Here is a 23270-nt window from a genome sequence, read left to right as displayed (position 1 = left end):
TCATTAGATGTTCGTTCTATAGCTTGCCATCGGTCGAATGACACTGATGTGGAAGCACCTAAGCTTAAACTTGACACAAACTATAAACTTGTCCCTCAAATCTGATTGGTTGACTGGAATGTTGTTCCAGGATCAACAAAGATGTTGATCCAGGAACAGGTTGCACTTGGTGAAATCCCATTCTGTGAGTTTGAAGTTCCTGAATCACTCATTCGAAACCAAAATGAAATGTTTCGGAGCTCTCTCCAATCACTAAATAGAGTCATTGGAAGCTTCTAATAAAAGTAGTGAGACCTAGAGGATTAACCTAGCAATCTGTATGTATTATATATACAAACTAATCAGGCATAACATTATGACCAACTTCCTAATATTGTGTTGGTCCACTTTTGCTGGCAAAATTGCCCTTACCCATTAAGGCATGGACTCTACTTGACCGCTAAAGGTGTGCTGTGGTATCTGGCACCAAGATGGTAGCAGAAAAATTGGAGGCCAAGTCAACACCTCAAACTCGTTGTGGTGCTCCTCAAACCATTCCTGAACAATTTTTTTTGCTTTGCAGCAGGGTGCGTTATCCTATAGAAAGAGGCTACAGCCACCAAGGAATAGCGTTTTTATGGGTGGTACGAAAATCAGCATGGAATGCAAGACCCAAGATTTCCCAGCCGAACATTGCCCAAAGCATCACACTGCCTCCGCTCTCTTGCCTTCTTCCCACAGTGCATCCTGGTGCCATGTGGTGTAAAAGAAAATGTGATTCATCAGACCAGGAGACCAGCATGGAGACCCTGACTGTTCTGTGTATGCAGCCCCATACTCAACAAACTGCAATGCACTATGTATTCTGACACCTTTCTATCAAAACCAGCATTAACTTCTTAAGCAATTTGAGCTATAGTAGCTTGTCTGTTGATCAGACTACACGGGTCAGCCTTCACTCCCCATGTGCATCAATGAGCCTTGGCCGCCCATGACCCTGTCGTCGGTTCACCACTGTTCCTTCCTTGGACCACTTTTGATAGATACTGACCACTGCAGACCGGGAACGCCCCACAGGGGCTACAGTTTTGGAGATGCTCTGACCTAGACGTCTAGCCATCACAATTTAAGCCTTCGTCAAACTTGCCCATTTTTCCTGCTTCTAACACATCAACTTTGAGGACAAAATGTTCACTTGCTGCCTAATATATCCCACCAACTTACAGGTTCCATGATGACGAGATTATCAGTGTTATTCACTTCACCTTTCATAATGTTATGCCTGATCAGTATAAAGTAAAAGACCTTGGTAACCTCACATCAATGTGCTAAAACAAAAAAGTATTGTGTTGCTTCCAAAAATGTAACAATCTAATTGGTTAAGCTGCTTTTCAATTGTTATTATGAGTCCAATAACTTGACCCAAGGTTTGTTGGCAATCAAAGCACGTTGCCAATTAGACCTGCTCTCTCCTTTGCCCAAGACAAATTTATCTCAAGGGAGACAATAAAGGTTATCTATCTAACTAACTAACTAACTAACTAACTAACTAACTAACTAACTAACTAACTAACTAACTAACTAACTAACTAACTAACTAACTAACTAACTAACTAACTAACTAACTAACTAACTAACTAACTAACTAACTAACTTCCATAAGGTGAAGAAAAAGCACCCATTCATTCTCTCTCTCTCTCTCTCTCCAATTCTCCTTCTTTAAAATGCTGATAATGTCAACCTAATTAGTCTGTGATTGTGCAATCATGAACAATTATTGGACCGTCCTCATGTGCATAATACAAATGACAATTAATTACAGATGGTAATTGTCAGCGTTTGGTTTGCGAGCAGGTATCACGCCGTGAGGTATGTCAGCCCTCATCAAGAGAACGAGACAGGGATTTGCAGCTCATCGGCTTTCGTCGAGCATGAAGCCGTCCATCGGGGAAAGTGGGTGTTTGGTTGCTTGAGCTCTGTAGCTCTGTAGTCAACAAGGGCAATAAAGGGACAGTACAACATCAGTGCATGAGCAAATTCTTTATTAAATTCAACCGGGCTGTAACACTGTAAAGTGTCTTTTTTGTTGTTGTTGACTTATTGTGTTGCTATTTAATAATACTTTGTCATACAGTAGCTGTTTGAATAATATGCAAGTATATTACTAGATTTGTCCTGAATTTAAAGCTCATAATATGAATTATACAGTCAAATAAAGGGTTAGAAGATGTATGCTCAGCAAATATGCCGTTTAATAATAATAATAAAAAAGATCAGTTTCACCATATCATAAAGAGCAGATAACCTTTAAACATCCATCTTTAAAAAAAATAATTACACCAGCATAAACAACAGTCTATTGAGATACATTTTAATGATGAGAGTATCCATCTTAAAAAGCATCAACTATACAGTCTTAGACTGACTTAGATTTTCTCAACAGTTAATGCAAAGGGGTTTTTGTCCACAAAAGAAGTTAAGCCTGTTCCTGATTGCCCAAAAAAGACATCACAGAAGGACAAACTCATTCAAAAGGCATTGCAATTAAGTTCTAAAGCAGAGCGAGCCAATTAAAGCTGAAGTTTTACCAAAACATCTGTGTGTAGACCATTATGGTCATTATCTGTGAATAATGATCAGTCTACGAAAGATGCTTTCAGCTGAAACAAATTACACATTTATGAGTAATTTGAGCTGTGTTAAAAGGTTGTGGATGAGGGATATTTGGAATTCTTCAGGTCAACAGAGAGAACAATGGGAGCTGAAAAAGAAAATTTTCCATGAATATTGATTTGTGAGGGTCCCTTAGAGACCTGAGACAAAATGTCAGAAGTTAGTTTGCCATCGACCAGCTCAACTGCCTCTGATATTAATTACAAAATGCCAATAAAGACTGGACGTGTCCATCATCCTAAAGGCACGGACTACAAGATCATCGGGCCGATTTTGGACCCAATTCTCCCCTTGCAACAATCCCAGGTAAATTCCTGGGCCCGTATTTATCAAGCATCGTAAAATTACTCACAAGAACACTGCTAAGAATTGACGTAAGAGTAAAAAAAATCTTGGCTCAAAGCTCCGCTTAAATGTTAATTCCCTATCATAGGAACTCGAGCTGCGTCACGGCTCTGGGAACGCCTCTGCATGATTGCGTCATGAAGCATGGATGTAATCAGTCCAATAGAAAGTCTATGACGTCATTGGCAGGTGACGTCATAGACCCGGAAACTATAAAGCCTGGCGGCTAACACGCGCCCCCAGCTTCTGTAACCTTCAGCGAGCGCTCTGTGTATTCATTGTCCCTGTCATTCTGAGTTCAGACTTTGTTATTTTCTCCCACAAAGTACACACACACTGACAGAAAGAGAGAGATTATGGCGAGCAAACAATCGTTCAGGAAGTGTGTTCCTCCCTGCTCGCGTTTTTTTACGAACGGGAATACACACTCGATGTGCGTTGCTTGTTTGGGTGAGCAGCATGCGCAGTCGGCACTTGAGGGTTGTGGCTGCGAGCAGTGTGATGCTCTGCCTCTTCTTGTGCTGTGATCCTGCTGTGATCTCTTCGAGGGGGGTGTCCCGGCTCGCGTTCCCCACGAGTTGCCGAGGTACGGCGGAAGCTCATGTCGTGGGGTTCGCAACTGGATCTGGCGGAGGGGTTTGAGACGGGCCCCGCCCTTTCTCAGCCTTCACCCGTCAGATCCATGGCTGTTTCTCTGGGTTCTGGAGCCCGTTCGGCGGCTTCTCCTGTCAGGGAAACTGCTGTGGTGCTGCAGTTATCCTCCTCCGAGGAGGTTGATATCTGCAGTATCGACGTGGGGATTGAAGACTTTATCCACTTCAAACCCCCGCTAGTGAGGAGCATTGAGCAGGGCTGTGGCTAGATTAAGCATTGATTGCCCGCAAGAACAGCAGAAGCGCGCCTCAGTAAAAAGCAGTACTAAAATGGCCCCCACAGTCACCAGATCTCAACCCAATAGAGCATCTTTGGGATGTGGTGGAACAGGAGCTTTGTGCCCTGGATGTGCATCCCACAAATCTCCATCAACTGCAAGATGCTATCCTATCAATATGGGCCAACATTTCTAAAGAATGCTTTCAGCACCTTGTTGAATCAATGCCACGTAGAATTAAGGCAGTTCTGAAGGCGAAAGGGGGTCAAACACAGTATTAGTATGGTGTTCCTAATAATACTTTAGATGAGTGTATATATTGTTGAGTGGCTGAGTGCTCTCCACTTGTTTCAATTATCTGAACGTGCGTCTCCCGAACTTTGTTAATAAAACATCATCTGTTCACTGTCTGCGAGTTGGCGCATCTATATTAGATACATTCGCGACCGCTGTTGTAGACCGAGTGTAACCTGCCAGTTTAGATAATGGGTAAGGGGGGCACTGTCAAAAAGGTTGAGAACCACAGCTCTGAAGTCCCATTTGACCATGAGAGATTTTGAGTGTTCAGAGGAAGGACTCTGGTTGTTTGTGAATGGAATCTGTCAGTGTGTGGAGTGCTTTCCTGGTCACATCGCAGCATTCCACATAGGAACATGTAAAGAGAACGTTGTACATATAGAACATTAAATCTATGCTTTTTTATAGTCGTGTTTTGGGTCTCTCACATTTTGAAAATATAAGATTTTAATCTAAAACCTGACCATCCAAAAATCCCAGGTAAAGTCCTGATTATCTTGATGGTTCTACGGATTATTTTTCACGATTTTCCTGTCATGTGAAGAGTGTTAAGAGTGATTGAATTTGCTAGGATGTACGTCGAGGCTGCACCAATTTTTTGCACAAACTTTTCTTGCAAACTGTAGTTAAAATACTTACCCTCCTGCGCCATCTAGAGTTTCTTGACTGAACAAGACATTTAACAATACTAACGTTGTGCATGACCTCACTTAATGTGCTTAATGTCCAGTGCTCATAATGGAAATAAATATAGTTTATTTTTATTTTTATTTGTAATTATTATTTATACTGAAATAATAGATTATATAATTGCAACGAGAATTATTTTTGACTAATTTGTCACACTGGAAATTGACAACCACACTGCATTGTGCCACATTTTCTAACCAATTATGTATTTTTACTTATATTTTGCCTTTTTACCATAAGAAAAGCCATGAAAATGTATAAAATGTTAAAAGTTCATGGAAAAGTAGTTTTTTTTTTGTCTATACATTTTTCTAGTCATCTGTTAGACAGAACATAGGACAAGCATAACCACTCCATATGATAGAGTCAATGCACATCTCTGAAAAAAAGTCATTTTTAAAAGAAAAACATTTGATAGAGTACACTCCACAAAGCGTCGTTTCCAGGAGAAGACTGCAAGGATAAATTCATTGACTTTTCCATGACCTTTTTAACATTTTATACATTTCCATGATTTTTCCAGGGGTGAAAATAACATTTCTGAAATTCCCTAATATTACCCGGTTTTCCAAGACATTTGCTGTGGGACAGTCTTCCAGATATTTCAAACATACAGGGAAAAAAAAGCAGCGTGTATACTGCTACTTTAAACACTGGTTTGAAAACTGCATTTTCTTTAGGCATCCGTTTCTATTTAGTGATAGTTGTAGACAAATTATTTAAAACTGAACTGTGTGCAAATCTTCAGAAAAGGCCTATCTTATTTGTTCATCCTTGAGTTTCCTTTGAAAGCAAATGATGAATGAATGGAGCCGAGTTCCTCTGTCACCTGATCCGTCTCTTTCTTTCCCCTGTTCTCTGAGAGCTCCACAATGTTTGTATTTGCCCTGCTCTCAAAAAGGTTAAGCAGGAAAGTCAAGCATTCTGGTTTGACAGCTCCGACACCATCAGGAGCTCCGGGGTCCCTTAACCTCGTTCAGAGCAGTTTAGCAGAGAGATGATCTTGGAGAAATCACCTTATTCTGCTGTCATGTGATGCTCTCTGTTCCTGAGCTCATTTCGACTAAAGGTTGCATAGTGATTTCTTTCCATTTCGTGACTTCCTCTTGCCATATGTGCAGTGGGGGAAAAAAAACAACACAATGCCAGAAGACGAGCAATTTTGGATTGATTCTTTTTTAATATTTTGTGTTGCGCTTCTAATTGCTTTGTGCTGTTGTTGAGCAGCAGGTTGATTCTAAATGACACTTCATCGGTTCATTAAACACACAAAAATAAATCAAAAGTTTTCTACTTTAAACAAAATAACGATCTGTCAAAAGCAGGGCCTATTATTGTTTTGAACATTTCATTTTTCATTTTATAAGTTTGAATGGAAAATAAGTAGTTTAATTTTTACTTCTTGTTCTTGCTTTTTAGTGTAAGCTTTTTTTTCCTAACATCACCACAAATTGTTAAACCCTATGGACACACACCTTAAAGGGTTAGTTCACCCAAAAATGAAAATTCTCATTAATTACTCACCCTAATGTCATTCAACACCCATAAGACCTCCATTCATCTTTGGGACACAAATGAAGATATTTTTGTTGAAATCCGATGGCTCAGAAAGGTTTTCATTGACACCAATGTCATTTCCTCTCTCAAGACCCATAAAAGGCACTAAAGACGGCGTTACAAAGCCCATCTCACTACAGTGATTCTACAATAATTTTATGAAGCGAGGAGAATAGTTTTTGTGCGCAGAAAAAGTAACAACTAAATAACGACTTAAAAAGTAATGGGCTGGTTCAAAACAAAGTTTTGAACGTTATGAATCAGCGTATCGATTCATGTTTTGGATCGCCAACGCCACGTGATTTCAGAAGTTTGACAAGTGATCTGAATAATGAATCAATACGCTGATTCATAACCGTTCTAAACTTCGTATTAAATTAAAGAATTAAAGACACTTTGTATCAGTTTTTACCAGTGATTGATTCTTTGTTTGTGGTCATGAACTGCACTGTTTTTATTGTTTTATGAGTCCTGTGGTGCACTTATAATGTTAGTATGGTTTTTACATTAAAGCTTTTTATAATTCCGAAATAAAAGGCATTTTTCCTACACTGATTTTTTATTTGAACACTGTTTCAAGGAGTGTGCCTGCTGTGAGATTTTACTGTAAACTCCCACTGCGGTGATTGGCTGCAGTGAGATTTCAATGTAAACGCCCACTGCTGTTATTGGCTGCTGTCAGATTTTAGAGTTAATGCCCACTGCTGTGAGACTTCAATGTAAACTCCCACTGCTGTGATTGTCTAATCTCTCTAAAGTATTACGTGGAAATCTCCAAACTTTTAGCACGTTTTTACTATTACAGCTCTCAAGGTTTACCATTCATTAGAAAGTGTGATTATAGCATTCTATTCCGATCGTGGAGTGAAAAGTTGCAGTGATGAGCATTAGCTGATCACAGAAAAGTTGAGCGCATGAATGCAGTGATCTAATCTTTGCGATTTCTGCACACTTTTTTTCTGTACCAGTGCAAAAAATGTCAATAAGAGATTTTGTTTATTATACTGGGAGTTTTTGGCAAGAGTCCTACTGATAAACTCGTGCTGTTTGATCGACAGCGCCAGCGATTTGAAAGGGAGTTACGAACTGTTGGTCGTTTTCTATATATAATTTAATCACAGTTTAAATAACAGATTATTTTCATCCTGCTAAGAGAAACTTCGATCAAGCATTAGAATTAACAAGATTAGTTACATGTTTTGGCAACACTGTCGAGTCCATATCGTAAAAGCCTGTTTGCAAAGCCTGCGCTGTAAATTAGGCTGTTTACCAAAGAATCCAATGAAATGTACCGAATACAAATAATGGTCAACTGAGACATTAACGTTGTTGAAAATAAATATGCTCATTCCTAGTGTTCGAATCATTTGAATGGTTATTTTTAGTCCAGTGATCATATATACTCTTCTCTCCTCGTCATCTCACTAACACACCAGTGGGCGGAGCCAAAGTTGTGATCATAGGCAGGTAGGCGTTGATTTTCTTCAGCAGAGGCTACAGCTATAGATCTATAGATAGGTGCATTCCCAACAAAATCTATGGTAAAGCATATTAATCGACGAGTGTGAAATCTCGTGGAATGGATGAGCCAAAATGAGTTTTGGCGTGCAAATGCTACATAGTTTTCCGCGTGCATATGGTACGTGGTTTTTGCCATGCATATGACACTCTTTTGGGTAGGATTTGGGTGGTGGGTTTGTACGTATAATACGCCATAAACTGCGTATCATATGCACGCCAAAAACCACGTACCATATGCACGCCAAATCTCATTTTGCCGTTTACATTCCGAGAGATTGCACAGTCGTACTATTTAAACGCATTTTCGTGAGATCGAGCTCCACATTCCACGAGTCGTTCACTTGGCTTGGTTACAATAAAAGCTGTTTTTGGACTAAAAAGGGAGTTTTCAGTTTTGAAACTTACAGGATATATTATAGTATTTTATGTCAAAAGCTCAATGAAAATAGTTTATGACCACTTTAAAAGTGTTGGATAATCAGTGTTGGATAAGTTATTCTAAAATAATAATTAATTACTAACCATTAATTTCCTCTTCAACAGCATGATTAGATTAATGTACTAATTACTCTCTCTAAGTATTATATTACTTGTTCTAAATTCATCAGGTTGAACAATCCAAGAATAGACATGTAACTGCTCTTTTAATTCTTTCAAACAAATAGCCTAATATAAAAAACATAAAATTAAAAACAAACATTTTAACATTGGACATTACATTTTGATGTTAAAGCCACTAACGTTTTATATAGAATTCTAAGTCTATATAGTATTTAATTCAGTTACATCAGAAGAAACTGTTAAATCACATGTTATTAACACATTACTTTACTTTTTCAAGAGAAATTAATTAAACTACAGTAAATAATAACTTTGTAATGAAATATACTGGTCATAACTCAGTGTAGATGCAAATACCTTTTAAAGGGGTGATGAATTGAGAAATCAACTTTCCCTTGAGCTTTTGATATATGTATAAAAGGTCATGATAATATAAGAATATCCTGTGTGTTCCAGAGCTGAAAACTTCCTTTTTAGTCAAAGAAAAGCTTTTATAGACACCAGGCCCAGAAAACGATCGTGAGCTTCATCCTAACGTAATCAAATGACGAAAAACCGCCTCTACAGAATAATAAGCACATGTTGTTCAGTAGCCCCGCCCACTGACGTGTGGAGCTGTGCAGCAGCAATAAACATGCTGAAGATAGCAAGATATTTCACTATTCCTGGTTGTGGAAGAACACAGTTCGCTGCATAAGCTTCCTTCGGATCCTAATATTAGGAATGTGAGATACTTCATTTATTTATAATGAAGTTCCAGCTCACGTGGGGAGGACATTATACATTATAGACATTTGTAAACAAGTCCCGGTCGATGCTAGATTTGCTGACATATTGAGATTAAAACTGCTGTTCCTTTTATATTGAATACGACAGGAATGGTGCAACACACTTATGTGAGTAAAACGTCTTTATTATATGTAATAGTAGTCACTTTCCAGACGGCTACCAAAACGTAAGCCTGTCAGCAGGCTGTTGAATCTCAACTAGTGAAATAATATTCATTTCTTGATCTGCGCTGTTCACTCTCTCTTGACTTGACATTTGAAGGGAGCGCGAGCGTATGCGCACGGTTGCAATGTCGGTTGATCATTCCGGTTGCCGCTTTCAAAACAATCCCTCCCTCATGTGAACTGAACTGACAGCGGAGCTGCAGCTCATTAAATATGCAAATCTTCTCCAATCCTAGCCGTGGGCGTTTACTTCCAAGTCTCCAGTGCGGCACGCCCATCAAAACCCAGCGTTCAGGAGAGAGCCTCAAAACCAGTGTAGAAAATAGCCTATTACTTATAAGTTATGTTTTTGAATGTAAAAACCACACAAACGTCATTAGTTGACCTCAGAAAACAGTATAAAAAATAAATAATAATAATTCATGATATCTTTAACATTCAAATATGAACAGGCATAAATCATGTTACTTGAAACCATGTAGGTTGTAGGAATATAGGAATTAACACTAACTAAAATAAATAAGTACTGAAAAGTATTGTTGTTGTTTTTTTGCATTGGCAAATGATAGTCATAGTTAACCATAATAACTTTGGGGAAGAAACACAATAAATCCCATTTTCCTGAGTATTTTACCTCTTCCTCCCAGGCTGTGTCTGTTATGAATTTTCAGTATGATTAACCACCCAGATGCACAGTGTCGTCGGAGTGGATGGAGTGCAGATATACGTCTCACGCAGAGCCTGCATGAAGCTCGGGTTTGTAGAAATGTTTCATCATAGATTCAGAGGCTTGAATAATTTTCCTGCAGGTTTCGCGCAGCGCAGGATGAGGAATGACGACGTTTATTTAGGGCTTCATATGTCATATTTCTGAGGCTCCCCGCATGCTGTGATCATCAGTTTCGGAGCGTTTGGAGGGATATAAATGTGCATACTTGTATCTTAATTTACATAAATATCTCGGTGTCTGCTGTAAACTTGAGTGCGCGGCCAGACGCACTTGAGCAGCATATGGCGCTCTGACCGCCTGCACCTGTGTCCACGGCATCACGTGTGCGGCAGCGCAGATAAAGTTCAAGGCACGAGCTCGGAAGTTGTGTGCTGTGTGGATTGGGCTAAATTGAAGCATTAAGCTGCCATCACTTCTGGCCGTGTGCAGAATCAATAGATGCATCCTGAAAGTGGCTGCAGAAGTAATTTACTCAACGCTGGTCACAACAGATAGGCAAATTCAGCTCCAGCACTCAGGGCTCCACACACACGGCGCAGGCAACTGAAGAATGTGCTGATGAAGGCTTTTCCAAATAGCTGCACTTACGAAGTGTGTGACTAGACTTTCGATTAAGATGACAAAGCCGGAAGCAACAAGGACTGTAATTTAATCCAGTGCAAACACGAGGCTCTGTACCTCGAGTAAGATCATCCTTTGAAGTCCATTTAGTTTCAAGATGGATCCGTCGTGGTCGGGCCAACCTTTAAAAGCCAAGATGATGGATTAAAGCCACAGTAGAACTCATTTGTATAAGGACGTTTGGAGGGTTTGTGAAATATCACTAATGCTATCGCGGGGAGATTATATCAGGGTAGGTTTGCATTTCCTCTACTGCTTTATTCAAGGAGGCCTTATTCAGATTAGATCTTATAACTGTATGTATTTAAAGACTTTTAGTTAGTGCATTAGCCGTTAGGTATCATGAACTAACAAGGAACAACCTTATACAGCATCTATTAATGTAGGTGTAATGGATGGCAGTAAGAACTGTGTGTAATGGTGCATTCAAGTCCTCCTGGGATGTTCGTATTTACAAGTTGAGAAGTCGTGTTTACGACATCATGTGCATTGCAAGTCTTTTTGCTTGGAGCAAGATGTCGGTTTAGCTATATATTAGTTATAGTTATATATTAGGCTAATTGTTATATTACAATGCTAGCTTGCTTTATTGTAAATGACAAAACCTGACAGTGTCACTGCTAAACAGTGTTGGGGAAAGCTAATTTGAAAAGTAATGAATTACAATATTGTGTTACTCCCTTAAAAAGTATTGGGAGTTACTTAGTTACTTTTTAAGGAAAGTAATGTGTTACGTTACTTTTTCTCACCTTGGTTTTTTATAAAAAAAAAGTTCTGTCTTTGTGCAAATGTAAAGACCTCTTCACACCAAAATGTAAATAGTAAACCTCAGGCCGAGGTAAAAATGCTAATTCACGCATGTACAACAGAGGGCGCAGCTCAAACAAACCTTTCAGCTGTGCATGCGTTCTGGATAATGGAAAATAGGAGGCAGGAGAAAAAAAGTTTAACACTCTTACTTCGCCAATAAAACAGAAAAACTAAAGTAATTTTTGCTTTTGGTGTAACTGAATCATCGAAAGTTAGCAGCAAAACATTTGTCAATAAAGGTAGATTAAATGCATAAAAATACTTGGAGGTTTGTATATATTCTGATTTTGCATTTGACTGATTTTATTCATTTTGAGGAGTACTTAATCTTTATTGTGCAAGTGAGATGAGTAAATGCTCACATTTAGTCTAGAACTACAAAAACCAACATATTTGCACTTACTCTCGATTTTTCTCAACATGGGGAGAAGAGAGCTGTCGGTATAATAAATAAAGCTTGCGTTACTTTTTTGAAAAAGTAATGCTTTACTTTTCTAGTTACTTGAAACTAGTTCAGACCAATGAAATCATCAGGGCGGGCTTTAGACGATGACGGACAGATGATCAACAGTACCGTAATCATGCACGTCACCTAAGGGGCTTGAATTATATTTGTTCGAATCCTAAATGGAGAGCTTGCTTGTATATGCATTCACCTTTACAATTTCTCTCAGAAATGATCATGTTGGGTAAGTACTCTGTATATCATTAAGTTATGTTATTTTTTTACAACACCAGAAAAGATCGCGTATTCCAGCCTGATACCAACGCGCGTGCAGACAGGGTTGCCAAGTTTTTACATTAAAACCCGCCAACTACTAGTCCTAAACAATAGCTTCTCGGGGGGTTCTCCGGGGGAAAAATAGCGTTTGGGGGGAAAAATGTGTGTTATTTTGGTAAGGTTGCCTGCTAAAATTTGCACTCATGGGTCTATATATCACATAATAGTCGCTTCAACCCACGGACATAGAAAACAATGCGCAGAAGAAAAAAAATGCGGACTTGGCAACACAGTGCAGTTGAGCTCTGTTGACATTTAACAATGCATCGCTTCGTTGCTCTGATTGGTTGTAGCTCTATCCAATTGAGGTCTTTTCTGGTTCGGTTGAAACACGCCCCATAATCACAGCCCAATGGAGCAGTTTCAGACTCAGATTCTGACTTCAATTGAGTATGACCACCTCAGGCTACTGATACGCCCCCGTCTCGTAAAGATTGGTCTTAAAGAAAATCCCAAATTTCCCACTGGTATTTACAACTTCGTGTTAGCGTTCATGCGTGTTCAACTTGTAAATTAGGTTTTTTTTTATGGGATGGGAGAGTTATGGCCTTTTTATACCTGGTCACTTCGTTTTCGCTGACCAGATACTGTATCTATCCGATTGTGAAAAGACCAGAAGTATCTGGTTGTTTAAACCACATATGCAAATTTTACTCCTGGCAAATTGTTAAAAAATAAACGTGTGTGTGAACAGGTTACCTATGTGTAGTTATATATGACGCGCTACAGCAACACGAGTCGTCGCAAATGAGTAAAGCAAGCCAACACGCAAACCACCGCAAGGAAAAGGGTAAAGAAAAAAGTAAGTCTTAGATGCTGAAAAACACAATTAACTTCATTAAAGCTCATGAGACTAAATGATCTTACCGGTGCTTAGGAAGCTCCTTCACATATTGCAGTGTTTAATCTTGAAATGAGCTGATGATGAGATGCAGCTCGAATCTTTTGCTTTATTTAGTTAGACATGATCTCTGTTAAATGTGCATATAGCGCAGGAATTGAAGATCAAATATATATTCATTTTTCAGAGAGGTGTAAGCTAATGTAAGACAACCTGCATGTTTTTATTGTCTTATTTGTTTAGATTGTGTAGACCGTTTCGTTTGTGAGCACCTATACGATCAGCCTAACCTCAACTTATCAAAAATGCCTTTTTTACTGTGGTGGTGATAATAGGCTAAACATTTAAACTAAATGTGAGATGCTCTAAGTGTTTTTCACTTTTTAATATATTTTTTATTATAGGCAAGACAAGTCCAGTGTTGATTTGAGAGGTTAAAGGGTTGGGTTAACTCACTGTCGACCGCTTGGTCGTCACTTTAAAAAATAAAAACGTTAATTTAACAAACAAACAAAAATTGCTCCAAACATTTTTCTAAATTATCTTGAGAAATAAACTAAACAAAATGAAATATAACTACTTTGACATTAAAAACAAAAGTCAACCCTTTTAATGTCTGCAACAATATTTAAGGAGGATACAAAAAGAGAAAGAGTAACACGAGTAACAAATGTATTTAAATTTCAGTAATTGTAATTGTTACTTTATAAAAAAAAAAAATAACAATTGTAGATCCATGCACGTTACTGCTAAAAGTAGTGGAATTAAAGAAATGCGTTACATTGTATCGCGTTACTCCCAACACTGTTTAGGGGTAGTGAGTGTAACGGACGTAGGCTAGTAAGCTGTGTGTGTAAACCTCACTCCCCTGGCCTCAAGAGACACTCTAGAGACTTTGGTCTCCTTGTTTAAGTGCCCGCCTCCCACACTGGACACCATGGTTCAAATCTCGAGTGTGTTGAGTTGAACTGGTTACATTTGGTGCCGTGACCCGGATGGGAATCAGTTTTAGGAGTGGTGAGTGTAACGGACATAGGCCAGTAAGAACTGTGCATGTGTCCCTCACTCCCCTGACCTTAAGAGAGGTCTGACACTCCCCTGACCTTAAGAGAGGTCTGACACTCCCCTGAAGCTAGAGACTGCGGTCTTTGGCCTCCTTGTTAGAGTGCCTGCCTCCCACAAAGAAATGGGAGGAGTGGGTTGAGTAGAACTGGTTACAATTGGTGCCGTGACCCGTGTGGTAGTGAATTTTAGGGGGTGAGTGTAACAAACATTGACCAGTAAGAGCTGTGCGTGTGATGCTGAGGTTCAGACTGCACGATTTTCAAACTTGTCAGATCACTGCTCTTTTATTTCTGCATGACTACCTGGGGTAGTATTTAGTTGCTGTTGTGTTCACACCGCATGATGAATCGGTGACAGGGGGTTTCACACGGCATTGCTTTTCAAGAGGAAGAATCGCGGACAACTCAGTGCTCAAACTACGTTTCACAAGCGAAAACACACATGAAGTGACAAGGAAACAACAATAGAGATCACATTATTACATATACATATTCTGGTCTATAACTCCTAGCTGAACTTCCCGCTGTCCTGTATCTTGCTCTCTCATTGGCTGTAGGTCATAGCAATGTCATTTTCATTCAGAACACATTTCACACAGTAGGATCTTGAATCGCCAACAGGTCCAGATATGGTAAATATCTTATGGGTGTCAGTACCTCGTCTGCAATTCTCTCTGATCGCGTCTTTGATAATTCACACTGTGTGATTGTCACTCATATGCACCAATTTGCCTATAATTTTAGGCATTTGTCTGAGATTTTAGCAAAACCTGTCGGCGAGTCAAAATCAGGGCTAAAATTGGACAGTGTGAACTAGCGAGTAATGCTAACCGTCTGCTGTCTTTAGCATCCTTGTTAGCATGCCCAAACTTTACTTTATAAAGTTTTAAATATGGATATTTTTCTTACACAAAATCATTGATTTGCTTCAGTAGGCTTTATTAACCCCCAGAGCCATGTGGAGCATGTTATTTGACAGACCGCTGCATTTTTATGGACTTCAAAAACAGAAGAACAATAACTGCCATTATAGTTTAACCCCTACTGTTCGGACCGGGACTCGAACCCAGGTCCGCCGGCATGAGAGTCGGACACTCTAACAAGGAGGCTAAAGGCTGCAACCTCTAGCGACAGTCGCTAGAGCGTCTCTTGAGGTCAGAGGAGTGAGGTTTTACTCGCACAGCAACTACTACTAGCTGGCCTCTGTTACACTCACCCCCCTAAATCTCACTCCCATCTGGGTCACAGCACCAATATAACCCCTACTGTTCGGACCGGGACTCGAACCCTGGTCCGCCGGCATGAGAGTCGGACACTCTAACAAGGAGGCTAAAGGCTGCAACCTCTAGCGTCAGTCGCTAGAGCGTCTCTTGAGGTCAGAGGAGTGAGGTTTTACTCGCACAGCAACTACTACTAGCTGGCCTCTGTTACACTAGGATTAGCCAGGACTCAATCTTGGGTGAACTCCTTCAAGTCATCTATTGTAACCCTTGGTGGTTACGTGTTTTTCAGTCACAAGATGATGCCAGACAGTCAACATACAATTAAGAATACAAGTAGTACCAGTCAAGATAACTCATAGTACCCGGATGAGCGGTGTGTTATTCAGTTTGGCATATGTTATCTGGGAATAACATACCGCTGGAATGCGTGATTGTCCAATTAGAATCAAGTATTTCAAAAAGCCATGTAATAAATAAATATACTGTCCACCTTTACACTTTGCAACCCAGCGACATTCAATTATGTCCTGGAGTTCAATTCCAATTCTAAATCAACACATCAGAAACAGTTGACTATCACTGTCTTTATCAAGGTCTGCAGGGTGACTTGATTAGACAGTTTGATTAGGATTAGAACTGGCTCATGAAAGTCACTGACTGCATCCGAAATCACATATGGAAAACAGTACGTGACAAAAGAAGTTTATCCAAATTTACAGTAGTCATAAAAGAGTAGGAGATTTGAATAGCCCTGGCCTATGGATTCCGGCAAGATTCTAGAGCACGCAGATGGACACTTCACTATACCAAAAGGCCACGGGAGAGGATGACAGAGAAGCAATGCAACTAACATAGGTAGTTCACATGATAAATGTAGTACAGATGTAGTACAGATACGTTCATATTACCCACATTCTAGTATGAGCTTTTTTAGTGGTCACAAAGTAATTACATTCAAATCAAATTCACCTAACAAAAGAAAGCATAGCTGCTGCGACGATGACCTCAAACGCAGCGTAGGCATTTTGAATTACGAGAGGCGGTACACTTCCTTCTTAAGTTACATACTTAAGGCGGTCCACCGAGAGCTAGGTATTTTACTTTATAAAGTTTTAAATATGGATATTTTTCTTAGAGAAACCGATCATTTTTTATAATGGATGGATGCACTTTTTGGGCCTCAAAAGTTGGGGTGCTATTATAAATCTTGGTAGAGCCCGGACATTATTATTATTATTATTTTAATTTATATAGCGCTTTCAACAGACCCTATGGCTATCCAAAGCGCTTTACATGTTGCCTCACATTCACCCATCCATACACTGACAGCGGTGTCTGCCATGCAAGGCACCATCCAGCTCGTCGGGAACAGTTTGGGGTTAGTGTTTCTTGCTCATGGACACCTGGACACTTGGTCAGGTGGAACCAGGGATCGAACCACCAACCTTCCGGTTTGTAGACAACCTACATGAACCACTGTCGCCCAATACTCCAATTGTATTTGTATGAAAGAAAATGTTTGTTTGAGAGTGAGTAAATGGTATAATTTTTATTTTTAGGTAAACTATCCCTTTAATTCATCAAAAAGAACCGGTTGATGAGAGCCGTTTATTCAGGAATCAGACTACTCTGGCCGTGCTGTATAAGACTAGTTTGTTCTTGAATCAGACTAGAGAGTTGCGTACACTTATACCTCATAATTTACCTGCAATTATACCTGCTAATATTCACCGTCTGTTTTAAATTACATTCACAACTGTGCACAATATGATTTCTCCTGTCTGGCACAGATTCAGTAGTGAATGCTCCGGAGCTCCTGCAAAGGTTGCAAGTTGTTCATCAGTAATCCATGTTCATACATAATACATTGAAAATGTATTGATTATTATATTTAAAAATGCACATTAATCAAGATTAATAAATGCTGTAAAATGGTTGTTCATCCTTGTTACTTCTTGATACACAATGCATAAACAAATATTTAAAAAATGATAAGTCCAATTTCTCTTGCATACTCATAATTTAGGCTGTTTTTGCTACTGTACTGTTACTTCTTTAACATGAAACTTGGTCACTCGTGTTTTCTCTGTGCCATTGTACCGAGTAGCTAAATCTAGCTGCAGATTACTATATTAAACATCAAATATGTTTTGACTGTCTCTGATTTCTGTTGCATCATGCAGTATTCAGAGTGTTCTTTCCAAGAGCAAGGAAAATCTGATGTCTTCTTTAAATGAAGCATAAGTGAAAACGTTCATAACCTATTCATCATACAGCATGCATATTTCAGTTGGTACATTTGAAATAATCATCTGCTGACAAAATCGGATTTGACAGGAAGTCGTGGAAAAAAAGACACCACCTCAGCTTTTAATGACCACAGAACGTCTTTCCCACACACTGTTTTATTCAACACTTATTTTGTAATCATGATTATTTGATCAGTGTAATTGCTCCGATGCACGGCTCGAGTTAAAGTTTCCCTCAGAACGTTCTGTAGGCTCATCCGACGACGGGAGGCACTTCCTGCATCAATTAAGCAATGTAAACGTTTACGCCAGACATTCACGGGGGCTGCGGGAAAGAGAAGCTTACTTAAAACAGTGAGCTTAAACATATGGCAGCCTTAAAATAAACAACATAATAAAGAAGTGGGAAAAAAGTTCAATCATACTCCCACCAGACTGGGGGTTTATGAGCAATTATGTATAGAAAAACAACAACAACAACAACAACAACAACAGCAACACGTTGTGGGAGGTATAAAAAAAGCTTTTAACAACAAAGCATTTGATTTCACAGGACGTGTACGTATACTTAAACGCATTTATTAACCATGAGATGTTGAAATGATCAGCTCACATTTAATTCGCGTTTAGAAAAAAAGAGGAAAATAAAGGGATTTACATTCTGGTCTCTGGCATGTAAACACTACGCTGTCCACGTTAGCGAAGCTCCTGAAGAACTCTCCACACATGCAGTTTGGCCGTGTGTTTTTACACATTCGCATTGCATTGAAAAAACCCCCGAAAAAAACACAAAACATGAAATCGTAAAGACGAGAGACCACATAAAGAGAGAGATGTAATTAAAAAACAGTTTAGTGCACACAAGTGAAATCTATCTTACAGAGTCAGAAAAGCACAGAATGATCATTTTCAGCGTCGACCCCAGGAGGATAATTCATCCTCATTTAGATTTCGTTATAAGCAGAGAAACATTGTGGTTGGCATTGAACAGACACCCTTGTGCTTTGGGCCACAGCAGAAGAACTACAAAATGGCCCAAGTTTGGCTCCTCATTAAAAAAATGAATACAACCCTGGAGTTTTTCCTGCATCCGAGTGCTGAGATTCCAGGCTGCGTGGAACAGATTAGATCGGCTCACCGTGAGAGTCAATGGCGATTGTGTGGACGGACTCCTGATTGTCATGTCATGAAACGACGTCCAAGGTCTTCTTTTTACAAACTCGCAAGTCTTCCACAAAGAACATGAGATGTAAAAAAACACGGTACTTTTCAAAATATACAGAAATATGAGCTTGAGATGTCGGCATTGTCCTTCCAAGCTAGTGATGCTTGAATTTGTTCACGAATTATGCATGAAGCACAGGTGACTCACCTTTAGTGTTCTTCCCAAAGCACACACGTTGCTCACGTTAAACGTGCGTCTGCATTCGTTTCTGCAGTGGCCGGGTCAGGTCCGAGTTTTGGGAGGATGACTGCGAGTAGTGGGATGAGGACGACACAGAGGCTTTGCTAGCTTTGTCGAACTGCACGTATCCATCCTGCTTGCTGTAGCTGCTGACACTGCTGTCGCACTGAGTGTCCTGGAACGAGCTGGAATCGCTCAGCGATCCCCTCTGGAACTCGCGTTCGCACAGCTCGATGGAGCTGCTGCCCATGCCCAGCACGAAACGCTGGCTGTAGTCGTATAGGCGGTTGGGACCGGCGCCCAGCGTGTTGTAAATGTTGGTGTAAGACATGCCGGTGGGGACGCGGTGCTTCCCCAGGGTCGCCGTGGCAGGGTTACGGACCTCTGTGTTCTGGTTGGCCGTCAGAGAAATGGTCGGGGTCGGCTGTTCTTTGAAGGTGTTCACGCTGTAGTATCCGTTGGTTGGATCCTATGAGATATAAATAAATACATTTTATTTTGTCAATAGAAACAAATGTGACTCTATATGAAGGTATATGATAAGAAATAATACTAATAATAAAACCTCCTGAAGTGAATGTTATTTACCTGTTGTCATGATAACATTGCACACAAAGTAACGGCCAAGCTCAGTATTTTGATATCAAATTGATGTCTTTACTACATTTTTGGGCCTTAAAAGTGTTAATTAAATTGCTGTCTATGGAGGTGTCAGACACCTCGGATTTCATCAAATATCTTCATTTGTGTTCCGAAGATGAACGAAGGTCTTGCTGGTTTGGTACGACATGAGGGTGAGTAATTAATGACAGAACTTTACATTTTTGGGTGAACTATCCCTTTAAATTGAGATTACCTGATAATTAAATGTATGACTTAGCTAACTCAAATATTTCAAGTTGAGTAATTAAAATGAAGGAGTACAAAATCTGCCAGTTCTACTTAAAAATGTTGATGTAACTGTTATGATGTAATTTTTTTGTTGGGTTTACAGTGCATACATATCAAAACGGCCTAATGTTACCAAATAAAATGTCAACCCAGGGCAAGCTATAGGACTGTGTAAGCTTAGTAAGTAGATGGACTCGATCTGATCCATCTATATTTTGGTCATCATTCTGAATCTGATCTTGATGTAGTCATGACAAAAACAAAATTTTCTTAGGTTTTTGCTCAAAATTTTGCTTTTTTATGAAAAAATAAATAAACAAAAACATTTATCCATTCCCCGCCAAAACCAGAATTTTCCAAGTTTCCGTGTTTTCATGCGCTATTATGCATCTTCTGAATGAGTACTGAATCTCCTGATCAAAACACGCGAGTATGACGCTTATGTCTTCTGTAATCATATGCATATAAAAATGATTGTGATCATTAACATTAAACATCATATAAATCAAAACTGCCTAATGCTATTGAATGAAATGTGGACCCAGGACGAACTATAGGAATGCGCAAGCGTTAGGGGTGATGATGGACTGATCTGGAAAAAAAAAAACATGATTTTTCTAACCTTTTTGTTCAAAATGTTGCTTTTTTTTAATGAAACTTACCCATATTCAAGTGTTAATAAAAAATAATAAAATTTATTTTTGTTAAAAAGAAGAGGGTCAGCTCTTTTGATATATTGCATGCTCAGATATACATAAATAAATATTCTATGAGCTATTTAATTTTGATGAAAATGGTCAAAACCCCTGGTGGTGGCGTGGTGGTTTTTTTGAAAACGCTGGTGGGGAAAGAGGTAACAATTTTTTTGTTTTAAAAGCAGAGGCTCTGTTCTTTCTTTTTATGGGATGTTCAGATATTCATACAGCACAATATTTTGGGGGCCATTTTTGTGAAAATTATCAAAAATGTTGCCGGTGGCTGGCAACTTTTTACAAAAATGCTTGCAGGGAAGAGTTAATTATTTTCCTACTTTCTATGCAAATAAGCCATTGAAAAAAAAAATGGCAATGACTTTTAAAATTACATATGCATGGTGCAGCGCTATGATAGCTCATATAGTGAAAGTTAAACTGTGGCTGATATGTAAATAAAACGGCTTTTTGTTGAAATAACACATTAAAACAATTAACCTATATACCTTTATACCTTTTAGATATCTGAATTAAAAGCAAAATGAGAGAAAAAGAGAAAGGAAACTGTAATTTTCCTCTCATGTATTTGTAAGCTGTAAAAAGCCAAGGTCAAGTTCAGCTCACACTAATTATAGGCAGCGTGACATGGAAATTAGGGAACAGACTGATAACTGTCCCACGCTAAGAAGATTACATGGTTTAGTGGTGTGAAACAGTCATCTCCAGCATAAACAGTCAAATCCTGTTATCAGCTAATTAAATGGGCCTTGACGATTCATGTCGGCATTAAATATGCGAAATAATCTCCATAAAATTCACTCACATTTTATTTTTGGCCAATTTCTATATAGATAACATATATCTGCTCTCTCTTTTTAATCCTTGCGGCCTTGAGGGAGCGCTGAGGTGAAATAACTCAGGGATTCCTGGAAAAAAATATTGTGTGGTGTACACTTTTACCGCTGTCCGAGTCAAGGCCGACCTCTCTGAATGAGGGCCATTGGCTTAATCATACTAGATAGAATGAAATAATGGAAGATTGACAGATTATGATGATTCTACCTTAGAGGGATTGTTAAGGCAGACATGGTAGTTGGTAGAAAACAGGATGACCAACTTGACTTTTACTTTGATTCGATTTTAGAGTAGTGCCCCTGCAAAACTCACAACGAAATCTCGATAGGAAAAATCTATATTTAAATAGAGGAAAAATATATTTAAATGTTTGTTTGTTTTTCCCTCACAAAAGTTTTGTATTCTCCCAAGAGACTTTGTTCACTTCACAAAAGTTTAATGTTCCCCTGGGAAATATTGGCTGCATCTGAAAACGTTGGCAGCTGACTTGCTGCAATGATTTTGCAGCTAGCGTTTGCACACAAAGGTACCTCACAAAACTGATTTCGGACCAACTTCTGAGGTAGCGTAACAGTTTAATGATCTACTAGCAAAGTAGAGAGAGCTTTGGTGAAAAGTAGGCAAATATTCAATTACAACAATAGTAAATTCTCACTAGAAAATTCTCACAACATCAAAAGTGGAAAATGTTGGTCAAAAATTTACATTTACTAACAAACTGACCACCATCTTTCGTTTTTTTAGCTGAATTGTCATGGATTAGAACGGACAGGTGGGATATTAAAGGCAGCGACGAATACATCTATGCTGCCTTCAAAAATCTATCAGATGAAGGTATCTCAGTAGACTAACATTGGATTCGGACATGCTTTGATGCCTTCCCAACTTGCAATGCTTCTTCTGAAGGCAGCATTTTTAAGATTTCGGATACAGCCATTGTGTTCTCCTCACAAAACTTGTGCATTCTTTCATGAAACTTCACATAAGTTTTGCATTCCCTCTAGAAATTTTGTTCAATTCACAAAAGATTTGCATTCCCCGAGAAATGCTATGTTCTTCAAGTCAAGTCAACCTTATTTATATAGCTCTTTTACAATGATGATTGTTTCAAACAGCTTTCAAAGGTTTAGGTTTAAGGTTTATTGTTTGACCATTCTTCTAGATTCACATTTGTGAGGATAGGCACTAATGTTGGATAAGAAGGCCTGGCTCACAGTCTCCGGGAGCATGAAATTGTCCAAAATGTCTTGGTATGCTAAAGCATTAAGAGTTCCTTCCACTGGAACTAAGGAGCTAGGACCAACCCCTGAAAAACAACCCCACATCATAATCCCCCTCCACCAAACTTTACACTTGGGACAATGCAGTCAGGGAAGTACTGTTCTCCTAGCAACCACCAAACCCAGAAGCGTGATTGGTCATTCCACAGAACTGCTCTACAGTCTAGTGACAACAGGCTTTACATCAGGCCACACAAAGTTTTAAGGTCTGTAGCTATTGGCTCTGCAGAAAGTTGGCGACTTCTGCTCACTGTGAGCATCAGCATGCACTGACCCCGCTCTGTGATTTTATGTGGCCTACCACTTCCACTTTGTTATAATGCCAGTAAAAGTTGACCATAGAATATTTAGTAGTGAGAAAATTTCACAAATTGACTTATT

At 39.2% G+C, this 23270-nt stretch overlaps 1 protein-coding gene across 1 annotated transcript in view; it reads right to left on the bottom strand.

Moving 5' to 3' along the window:
* Positions 1 to 17898: 17898 nt before the first annotated feature.
* The window catches only part of kirrel3a (kirre like nephrin family adhesion molecule 3a), a 230770-nt gene continuing 225398 nt past the window's right edge, over positions 17899 to 23270 (bottom strand). Inside the window, exon 16 of the mRNA XM_067432960.1 lies at positions 17899 to 19640. Within this exon, the coding sequence (XP_067289061.1) occupies positions 19176 to 19640 (465 nt within the window). The 3' untranslated portion in view covers positions 17899 to 19175. The remainder of the gene's footprint in view (positions 19641 to 23270) is intronic.

Source organism: Pseudorasbora parva, chromosome 23 (genome assembly GCF_024679245.1).
Source record: "Pseudorasbora parva isolate DD20220531a chromosome 23, ASM2467924v1, whole genome shotgun sequence".
NCBI lineage: Eukaryota > Metazoa > Chordata > Actinopteri > Cypriniformes > Gobionidae > Pseudorasbora > Pseudorasbora parva.
The sequence above is the reverse complement of the archived record's forward strand: the minus strand, read 5'-3'. Positions and strand labels throughout refer to the sequence as shown.